We start from the raw sequence: 11,285 nt of genomic DNA on the forward strand, positions 1-11,285 counted from the left end.
CTGTGGTTTTCAGCGATGGAGAGTCTCAGTTTTTACCACTAGAGGTCACTGTCGTCCAAAGTTTAGGAAAAAACCCCACGCGTTTGGTTTGTCCTCAAAAGTCAAAGGAGGAAGCTTTAGCTTAGCTTCCCACACAGGACGCTGAGGGACAGGAGCGATGTTGTACAGTGAGGTGGGCTTGTAAACGAGATTGTCCACTTTAAACAGTTTCGTTTTAAATAAATAAAGTTCCCAGGACTGGAAATTAAAACCTTGAGGAAAGAAGCTAATTTGACATATGCCTATTATTATTATTATTATTATTATTATTATTATTATTATTATTATTATTATTATTATTATTATTATTGTTATTATTGTTATTGTTGTTGTTGTTGACATGGATTCATCCATCTCGTTCCCGAAGGCTTAGCATGTTTAGATTCTAAACGGTAATTTCGTTTTTATTTCGTTTGTTTTTTAACTGCTTTGCAACAAACAAATGTTAGATAAATTACTGTTATTACATGTAATTTATTATTTCTATTTATTATTATTAACGTTTACTAAACCTATAAGGCTACAAGTTTGGGAACGCTGCACAGAAGACTAGGTGACGCTGGAAGGGTACAGACAGCTGTTGTGCCACTTGAATCTAAAGGGCAGTAGGATCCAAGGACTTTTTTGTCTTGACAAAAATTAATATGAGCTTTGTATATTTAATGATACTGAAAATACAATAGCCGTGGGATAACATTCCTTCACGATTTTATATGGCGCATAAATCGAAGAGTGTATCTCGAACGATGGTGCGACGTGTTAGGGGCTAAGTTTGGTTTGTTTAATTTATTAATTAGAAAAACACAAAACAAATAGGGCCACGGTCGTACTCCCACAAAGAGGCACGGCTTGGTTGAAGCATTAATAGAGAGAATAAAATTCATTACGTAAAAATGGGAGACAAGAAGGCGTTAAAAAAAATCATATTACACAACCAGTTATGAAAAGAATTTCTCCCTGAGTTTGCTAGCGGCATTTGTATGAACCCAACAAACTACAACAAAGGGTTGCGCCAGACTATCAAACAAATTGTAGTTCATTGTGATACGAGCCACATGTATCCTATACGTTATTTTTAAAAACTTGAATCTACACGGTCCCAGAGAGCTGCGTAATCACAAACAACCGCTTAAACTTTGCTGTACCTCCCATAGTTATGAAACTTTCAGACGCACGTTTTGTAACAGAAGCGAACCTACCAATCGGAGCACGAGTTCCGCGATCATGTGACCGTGTTTTTTTTTTCTCCCCCAACGTAACAAATCGGTGTCCATTAGAAAGTCACTGCACTGTCCTGTGCCGGAGCGCGGCAGCGCCAATAGAAATGTATAGAGACGCAAGCTGGGAAAAAAGGGGGTCGACTTTCTATATTTTATCTTATTTATTAAACCCTTAACATGTCGTTCCAAGGGGAAGCGGAGGCCGCGACGGAGGAGAGGGGCGGCTTCTTCATCGACTCGGACGCGGAGGACGCCCTGGAGGAGCAGGAGCAGGAGCAGGACCAGCATGAAATCATCCTCCAGAAAGCTAACGCGCTAGCGGCGGAAAACTGCCTCAAAGAAGCCATTGACTTGTTCTCGGTAGCTATGCGTTACGGGCCTGTGCGACCCGAACAACTAAGCACTTTCGCGGACTGTATTCTCCGTAACTTTAAGAGTAAGGCTGCTCGATTGGAGGCGCCTTCGGCCAGGAGTGGGGACACTAAGGAGCAGCGGGGGGATGAGGTGGCGGTGGAGGACCTCTTCTCCTGCCCAAACTGCCACAGCTTCCTGGGGGAACCTGTGACCGCAGCCTGTGGACACTCATACTGTAGGCGCTGTTTACAGCGGCACTTCTTCTCCAAGTGCAGGCGGTGCAGCGGGAGCATCGCGGGCGAGGAGAAGGTGAATGTAGTTCTGAGCGGACTGCTGGACAAGTGGTTCCCCGAGGAGGTGAAGCGGTCCAAGTCGCTGCATCAAGTGGACGAGCTGTGTAGACGCAAACTCAACCACGACGCAGTGTCGCTCGCAAGCGACCTTATTCGATGCGGTAAGTGTTATTATGCATGTTTCACCAGCGATGGAGGAGACAAGGGGGCAGTGCGCATGCGCGCTTCAAAGCATGGCCTACACGTTAGAAATGTCCCGTTCTCCTTGTGCGTCGCACTCAGAAAGACAAGGGTTCTGCTGCACCTGTTGTGTGTATGTACGTTTCCTATGGGAGAACTCGAGTACGTTGTACTGATCAATATCTTCGGACACGGTTGCAATTCCACCACGCGTGCATTTCTCGCCGGTCGTCTGCCATTGGCCGTCACGTAACCCGAGGTGGCCTGCTTACGAAATGCTTCCGTATGCTGCGCATGCGCGCCTCGATGCACGTTGTATAAGGCAGGCCATTGCACATTGGGGCAGGTTTTGTAACTTTATGAGAGGGGGATGGTGGGTGTATTTGAATTCTGTAACAGACACAGCTGTTACGATAGCAAGTCTCGTTCCTGTCTTTTAATCTGAAGATCTGCACGATTTATTAGACGCCCAAGACATGCAATGGAGTGAGCTTTTCATTCCAACGTTATACAAGTTGTAGATTGAAGTTCCCTCTGAGATATTTATTTCAAGTTGTGAAAGTGATTGTGGAGGCATGGGGCTACCCGTGCAAGTTGAATAGATGTATTCAACTTGGCTTTTGTATTTAAAAGCTTCAAGGCTTTTGTATTTAAAACATTCAGCATTTTTAACAGTGAAGATGGGGGCTTGAAATATCAAGCTGTGACTTCCAATAAACAATTAATCGATGTTATATTGAATTGAAATTATTGCTTGACTGTATAAAGCATGTCAGATAAAGCATCATATAAATGAAATGATGATTATGAGCATGTTGGTAAAGCGTGTTGTTCGTCCAAATTTTTGTTCCGCTTATAAACTTGTTGAAATGATCCCATCAGATATTTGACTATCTGATAAACTTAAAAGCCTCTTTTGGGGTTGTGTATTTGTTCAGTGCATTTCAAGCTGATAACGTGTCTATCCCTTATTGGTGATGTAATGTGGCAAGTGAAAATTGCATGTCGGTTATGGTTGCTTATGAAAACATCGGCAGTATGTAGGTCAAATGATATAACGGGGGAATATGGTGGCGGTGACACCATTGACCGGTCACTCTAAAAATACCTTCAAAGAACATAAGATATCCTAATTTCTCCGTTTAATGCATAACTAATCTGACTTTTCACAGTGTGCACTTTGAAACTGATGAAACGGGGAACAAGTCTGAACGCAGATTCCCCAGAAAGTAAATGACACTCGACTGCGCTTTGATGCCCTCTGAAGGCTTTATTAGGATAAACCTTGTGATACCTGACAAGTGCTGACAGGTGACATTGCGTCAGTGGTGCAGCTGTCTGATGTCAAAGGTGAAGGCAGGGAAAAGGCACCTGGTTCTGACAGGAGACATTGCCAAGGACCAGCCCTGTTGCCGCTCCCCAGTGACACTGAGCAGCGAGCAGGATTTCCTGGAAACACAATATGCTTGAACCTCTGTGTGCTTATTCTTCATCATGTTATTCTCCACAGTGTTAGTGCACGTTCTATGCCTTGAATTATCCTATTGAAAATAGTTTTATTACAATGCAAATCTCACGTTCACATCCTTTGTTGCTTCACAGAGCCAGAGACGGCAGCTGTGGCCCGACTGTCCCGAGCAGAAGCGTACACGGCTCTGAAGCAATACAAGCTGGCTTTGGAAGACTCGGAGTTCTGCTGTGCAACAGAGCTGTCCGCCGAGGTAGGTCGCTCACGTAAATACACACGAGTATCACAGTGATCCTTCGCAGGCGAACCTCCACTTGCACGCACAGAACCCTCAGCAATGCCAGAGCGGAGACCCTCGGTGGGCCTTGTCAGCTGAAGAGAAGCAGAACCTGCATGTTGGAGTGCTACTGCGTGATTTCCCACAGCAAGATGGCGTTCTCTAATCACTCACGATCAGAAAATGAGTGATGACGATGACATCAACATCTGTCTGATATCTACTTCTTCAAACACTGGACAATTTTGCCCTCAGAGGAGCTCTTACACCTCACCTAGTGGGTGAGGAATACCGTTCACAGTATACCTCACCCAGTGGGTCAATACCAACAGCATACAGACAAAAGAGTCAATATACCAACAGCATACAGACAAAACCTGTCAAAGGAACCCCTCAGTGCAAAAAGCAACCAACTTTAGCATCAGATTTTTGCAAACTTGTGTTTGTTTGGACACCAGTGATGTAGAAAGACATGTTAAAGTTAAAGTTATGTCTTAAAGTGTTCTTGGTCCCTGCAGGTCTCTCTCAACGCATAACAATGTTTTATCACTGTCTCAGAAGACAAAATATTGGCAAGGCTATTTGGAACCTCTGTGTGTTATTCACAAAACCGCAGATAAAGATGGAACAGCAAGGCTTTTGTAATAAGGATGAATGAGCAAACGCTGGAAGCTTGCACCGCAGCGCTAATGCTAGGTATTTTGTTGCCACTTTAAGGATGGCAGGGTTGCCAGGTTGTGTCTAGAAGTTCTCATTCTTGCGACGCTTAATCGAGCTTGGCATGTGTTCAGTCTGGGTGATTGGTGGCTTGGCTTGACTGAGAAAAGGTGTAGTTCAAGCCAAGCCTACTGAACTGTGCAAGGCCATGTTTTTATTTATTTGGAATTAAACAAAGTGTTTTTGAGTGCTGATATACTGCTGTAAAAAAAAAAAAAATGCAAATTGAAATGTTTTCTGATGATTTCTCTGCTGTTGTCCTCCTCCTGCTCATCAGGCTGTATTCAGAAAAGCGATGGTGCTTCATGAAATGGGCCAAGTAGACAAGGCTCTCCAAGTCTTCCTTCAGTGCCTGGCTCTGGACGAGGACTTCCATTCAGCGAAAAGACAAGTAGAAACCGTGAGTTCGCCGCCACACATTTGTTGCGTGTCACAGCCGGAGCACCGAGATCTTCCAGTTCTGAAGAGTGGCCGCTGTGCTTTCCCGCCAGTGTTAATATTGGTTGACTCGAGGCCACAGCTGGCATCATCTCCAAGCATTCAGGCGTGCCTTGACTCCAAGTTCAGTGTATTCTGAAAGTAATGATTGGGTTTGGAGTGTTGTTGTAACGTAGTGCACAACAGTGCTGTTGTGTAACCCAATATTCACATCAGCCATTATTACTTAACACCATTCGTGAAATGGCTGCAACTTCTTCTTCATGTTTTCTTCTACCCTGTTGATTTGCATCAGCAAAAGAGACATACCAGTTGGTTACATGCATGGATTATATTGTTTCAGCCTTGACACATCTGTTTTACTTTATTATGTAATACAGGAATTTCTTTTTTTTTTTTTTTTTACTTTTGTTTTGTTGGTACTTGTAAATGTCTCATGTCTTATTTCTTTCTGTTGTGTTTGTTTCCAGCCAAATCTTCCGGGCATGTCTTATTTTTATCAGCTTAGAAGACAATATTACATGCATGAATGATCTACTGAGTAATGTAATCTAACTGCGTGCTGTGAGAAATGCACACCGGCTGTTGGAGCTGCAAAGTTTGCTCATGGTTTCCACTCAGACCATACAACCACGAAAGGAATGCTATCGAGTTATTAGTGTGTCCCGTCTTGTGACTCTCCGTCCTTAACGAAATCATTGAGGCGACACTGTTGAAGTTGCATAAGTGACCCAAATTTAAGTCGCACAAGTTTTAATCTTAAAGCTGCTAAGGCTGTACAAACGCTGTGTCATATATCATTGATAACATTGATTCAGATATTTCTCCACTACCATTCCCTTGACCTTTATAGTAGTCAACCCAAAGATATTCTTGGCTGGACTCACGTCAGCTGTGGCGATGGACAAAATGTCTCGACTGGCTGACTGACTCGCTTCTTTTTTGCAGATCCTGTGCGACCTGCTCTCACCGGCCGGCGAGAGCGTCAAGGTCGGCCTCAGGGAGACGGCGTACAACACGTCGCCTCACCTCAGCAGTAAAAGTCACTTGGCGGAAGACGTTCAAACACGGAACCCAGTTCACAAACAGCACCAGGGCCGCACTGCGTCGGCGCACAATCACCCGGACCAGGAGGTACAGCAACACAGGAGAATTGTACAAAGCAAACAAGCGGTTCATTTCAGCGCCTTTCTCGTCATGTGCTTTCGAGGGCCTGTCTTCATTTTCCAATTTGTTCCCGACCCCCCCCCCCCCGTATGCTCAGAAGCGCTGGGAAAGCCTGGAGCGTCACGGTCTGAGCCGAGCTCACTCATTACGAATGCACGGCTCGGCTTGTGGCGAGGAGGGGCTGAAGAGAGTTTGCTCGGCTCCCCAGCTGGGCGATCAGGACAAGGCCAGCCTGCTGAAGAGGAAGCTCTCTGTGTCGGACACAGAGCCCTGCCTTGTGGACAGGGGCAGCAACAAGTATAAGAAACAAGGTCGGAAGATTTTCTGTTTTTTTCTGGTTTGATTTATCTGGTTGGAGCTGCAGTCTTGTGATTGTACAATTAAACATTTTTGTGTGTGTGATTGTCTGATAATCTCAGGGTTTGCAAAAAGCTCCAAGAAAAAGCCTTCCAAAGAGAAAACCTGCAGAAGTTTTCCCAAAGATCTGCTGGACGCCAATGATTTCGAGTGCTCTCTCTGCATGAGGTAAAAAGCTAAGACTCGTGGGTTGTATTTTGAATTGAATGGGCGAAACACATGAATTGTATTAACAGTAACGACATCTCTTTGGTGACACAGGTTGTTTTACGAGCCTGTGACGACGCCGTGCGGCCACACCTTCTGCAAGAGCTGTTTGGAGCGCTGCTTGGACCACACACCCCAGTGTCCCCTCTGCAAAGAGAGCTTGAAACAGGTGAGCGCTCTCACGTTCTCTATTTTCCATTTATCTATTCGACCAATGTGAATAAAACATAATGTCAGTTTCTTTTGCCCGTGTATTCTATTAACGTGCCGTATCTGCTGCCTCCAGTATCTTGCATGCAGGAAATACATGGTCACGACCGTCTTGGACACGTTGATCAAACAGTATTTGAGCGAGGAGCACACAGAGAGGGCTAGAACCCACCTGGAGGAGACCGGGGAGCTGTCTGAGTAAGCACGTCTCCTCGTCCTGCAGAATCCACCGCGGACCCTCGCAGTGTGCGGAACGTCCTCTAACGCAGAGTCTTTTTCACCCCGTGCAGCCTGACAAAGAATGTGCCTATCTTTGTGTGTACCATGGCGTATCCCACCGTGCCTTGTCCGCTGCACGTCTTCGAGCCGCGCTACCGCCTCATGATCCGCCGCTGCATGGACACGGGGACGCGGCAGTTCGGCATGTGCATAAACGATCCACAGAAAGGGTGAGCGGTTGTAGGGCGTTGACAATTTGTGGGGGGAAACTGCAGAAGGCAACCACGTTGTGGGTTTGCACCGGCTGCAGATGGTACAATGTCCCCGTAATTCACTGTTCCCGTCCTGCCCAGGTTTTCAGATTATGGCTGCATGTTGCTCATCCGGAGTGTCCACTTCCTCCCCGATGGACGATCTGTCGTGGACACTGTCGGAGGGAAGCGCTTCCGAGTGCTGTCCCGAGGAATGAAAGACGGCTACAGCATCGCTGACATTGAGCACCTGGAGGACACCAGGGTAAGACTGGCACTGGGTCCATCGTGATCTGATCCAGCCGACTCGCAGCCCTTGTTTAATAAGCATCGTAATGAACAAACAAGGACTCGAGGACTAAAAAACAAATTGCAACTCTTCCAGGTGGAGGACGGCAGTGAGCTGACGACACTGCAGGAGCTGCACGATGACGTGTACGAGCAGGCCCGCGTCTGGTTCCAGAACCTCAAGATCCGCTTCCGCAACCAGATCCTGCAGCACTTTGGACCGATGCCAGAGCGCGAAGCCGATATCCAGGTAAACACCGAGTTCGGCGTCCAACTTTTTCCAGAGAGTTATTAATTCCCGCCGGAGTTTGACACAGCAAGACTCCTCGGGGAGTAAACAGAGGAAGGAACTTTCAGCGAGCAGCCCCGTCACTCACGGATGCAGGAATTGAAGTGTCAGAGTACAGAGGTCTGGTCCGGTCAGGACTGTCAAATTAAAATGAAGGAAGATTCTGATTCATGTGTGACTGTTGAATATGTCAAGTCAGATGCCAGAAAGTAAGTCTGTCACTTCAGAAAGCTGTTGTTTTATTGAAATTATATCACAGAAAGAGAAAATCCAGCTGATCAAACCTGATGTGCGGCTACGCTGTTAATAGTCGTTGTAGTCGTCCTCAAAAGAAGTCCGTAGGTCAAGTGGAGAAGCTCCCTTCACTTTTCCCCCGCAGACTGTCAGTCTAAAATTGAATCCGAGTGATGCGCTCACCTTTTGAGGCAACTGGCATTAACATGGATTCGCCAACCTCAGAGGCCTTAAAACCGGAACTGTTGCTGTGTGTGTGTGCACGCTCAGCTCTCCCAGTGTGCCCTTCCGCTGAGAGGGATTAGCGCTCTGCTCTCGGGACAACGTCGGGGCGGGGTCTATTGACAATATAGGCTAAAGAGCTTTAGGGGCGCCCACTTCTAATCCGGTCGGAACCCGTTATGTCAGAGGAGAATCCCCAAAATTTATTAGGCGCAGACACCAAAAAGAACAAAATCTTTCAACTAAGATGTCGGTTAGTGGAAAGCATTATGCACCCAATAGAAACTCTGACACAGGCGAAAAAAAACTGAAACGGACGTAATGGTAGCATTAGCTTATGATTACAAGAGCATTTTGTAACAGGCTTAGCCGGCTGTCGGAGCAAAGAAACAGGGATTTTTCTCTGCTGTACAACTGTGACGCAGGAAGAACTCATTCTAGGGTTTTAACTTGGGAATGTAATTGAAATGCTACAAAATGAATACTTCACTCCTGCAGAGTCATATTATTATTATGCAGAATTCAAGTATTAACTCAAATAATAACTGGAAATGATTGAAAAAGTCCTCGACAGTCAAACTGTTTATTTTTGCTGTAAATGTTATGGAGATGTTAAAGGCATTTTGCTTATCTTTGAACTTGAAGGAATCTGCTGGGCGAGGATTTTATTTGGAAAAAAATACACATGTATGCTTTAGTGGTACAGAAAATACCTGCAATGTCAGGGACAAATAATGACTTTTAGTAGTAGATTATTTTATTTGTTGGAAAGAAATGACGCATCCAGCTCAGTTCCAAGCCAAGCACAGGAACAATCATTCCCTTGCGATAATCTCTGAATGACCGAAGAACATGTTTGGTCTGTTGTTAGGTGCCTTACTTTATCAGTGAAGATTAAGAATTACTTAAGAAGGACACACAAGTGTCGCTGGCTTCTTTGTTTGTCTTCAGACAATAGCCTCACCCGCCTGGAACAGCACAGATGATTAGATTTTATGTCTTTGCCAAGTTTCTCGGCCCGTGATGAAACTGAAGCTCCTCAACGTTGTTCCACTCTTCCACTCTTCCAGGCGACGGCCAACGGTCCTGCTTGCTGCTGGTGGCTCCTGGCTGTGCTTCCCATCGACCCGCGCTACCAGCTGTCGGTGCTTTCCATGACCACCCTCAAAGAGCGTCTGGTGAAGATTCAGCACATACTCACATATCTGCAGAGCATCCCCAACAACTAGAGGCCTCGCCATCCTCCTCGCCTCCCCGACCGAACCACCTTTGGACTTGTGAAACTTCATTTAAGCAAACTTCAGGCAGAAATCCACCGACTTGTCATTCCTTTGCCATTGTGTGACCTCGAAAAGGACGCTTGGCTAGGCGGCGTGTCCGTGTGTGCGTGTAACAAGGCTACACAAGATCTGAGCTGAGCTGAGCTGAGACACCCTTGCACTGTGGATTCCTGAAACAGAGCCGCATCACATCAGGAGTCCTTCAAATGACGCACAGCATGTTTGTTAGAGAAGGCAACCGTTGTAGAAGCTATCCTCATCTGCTCTTATCATTTTCACAAGAATGACCTCAAACGACCTTGTGGAAAAATAAGCAAATGCTCTTTGACTAAAACAACAGCAGAGTGCAGTGGACGATAGTGGATCTTGGGGTGTTTCTGCATCGTCTCTGTAGGCAGAAATGAAAAGAAATGTTCTTGTCTTCAGCTTCAGTGCTGGTTGGAGAGCGTAGAGGCGACTGTGGAACAAATCCTGAATGCTGAAAGTTCCAAAAAGTGAAGCCAAGCCGTGGCATAAAGAACTGCCCAGAAGTGTTACTGCGTAGACCAAGCATGCGTGCGTGCGTGTGCGCGCACGCGTGTGTGTGTGTGTGTGTGTGTGTGTGTGTGTGTGTGTGTGTGCGTGCGTGCGTGCACGCGTGTGTGTGTGTGTGTGTGCGTGCGTGCGTGCGTGTGTGTCAAACATGCTTCTGAGGATCACATTTTCTATTCACTCTCCACGCCCTCCAGCTTCCCGTGCACTCCAATTCAATCAGCGTGAGTCGCTGCCTTGAAGTTGCGATAAAGTACTTCCTGCTGAAAGACGTGCACCATGTTTTGCTTCCCCTCACTTTTGGCTCCGAAAGTCCCCTCTAAGCTTTCATGTGGAGATGTTCAATTTTCTCTCCTCTCACACGGGGTCAGATGAGCACCCTCTCTGCCCTAAAATTGCATCCAGAACATTTTTGCTTTTTTTGCGCACTCTGCTTCCTCTCACACAGAATCTCGAGTTGCATGTACTTTCTTCCAAAAAGAAAAAGTTCCAGAAGTTCTTGACCTTTTGAGATTCTCGCTAGATTGCGACCGACTTGCAGATAAGGATCAAGATATATTTGTGAATTCTGACCGTGTGTTTGTGTAAGAAAAGTTCAAGGGGGTATTGCAATATTGACTCAAGTGGTAACAAGACAGAAGCAGCGTGTTTCAACCATTGGGTTAGCATTAGACCTCATACAGCTGTTTTCAGTCTGCCTAGTGGAGAGAGAACTGCATTTGCCTTACACCATTTTGCATTGTGATATGAAGTTAATGATGTGTTGGCTTGGTTACCATTCCTTTCTGACAGTGTACAAACTGTTTGATTTTTCTTTTTGTTTCTTTTCAGTGTATAATGTGTAAAAAAAAAAAAAAAAAAAAAAAAAAAATCTTTAAAATGAGGATGTAAAATCCGGGATGTTCCATGTAAATTGTCTGTATAAATGCTTTTTGGACAGATTTTGCTTTTCGCTCAGATGTTTTAAGTTATCAGTTTGAATAATAAAAAAAAACATTTTCAACTTGATGCCAAAAGTGAATGGTAATTGATGGTTGCAACAGA

The 11,285-nt window shown here is 45.5% G+C and overlaps 1 protein-coding gene across 1 annotated transcript; it reads left to right on the plus strand.

Annotated features, from left to right (window-relative positions):
* The first annotated feature begins 903 nt into the window (after positions 1-903).
* On the plus strand, positions 904-11,246 carry lonrf1 (LON peptidase N-terminal domain and ring finger 1). The gene is made up of 12 exons (XM_076045309.1): positions 904-2,067; positions 3,689-3,807; positions 4,826-4,948; positions 5,935-6,120; positions 6,251-6,464; positions 6,573-6,678; positions 6,772-6,886; positions 7,004-7,125; positions 7,218-7,376; positions 7,500-7,662; positions 7,783-7,935; positions 9,501-11,246. Exons 1-12 carry the CDS (start codon positions 1,437-1,439, stop codon positions 9,657-9,659), a joined length of 2,250 nt encoding a protein of 749 aa, XP_075901424.1. The 5' UTR covers positions 904-1,436; the 3' UTR covers positions 9,660-11,246.
* Positions 11,247-11,285: the final 39 nt, after the last annotated feature.

The sequence above is a fragment of the Nelusetta ayraudi genome, unplaced genomic scaffold, assembly GCF_046127955.1.
Source record: "Nelusetta ayraudi isolate G7.1 ecotype Tasmania unplaced genomic scaffold, CSIRO-AGI_Nayr_v1 ptg000004l, whole genome shotgun sequence".
NCBI classification, from domain to species: domain Eukaryota; kingdom Metazoa; phylum Chordata; class Actinopteri; order Tetraodontiformes; family Monacanthidae; genus Nelusetta; species Nelusetta ayraudi.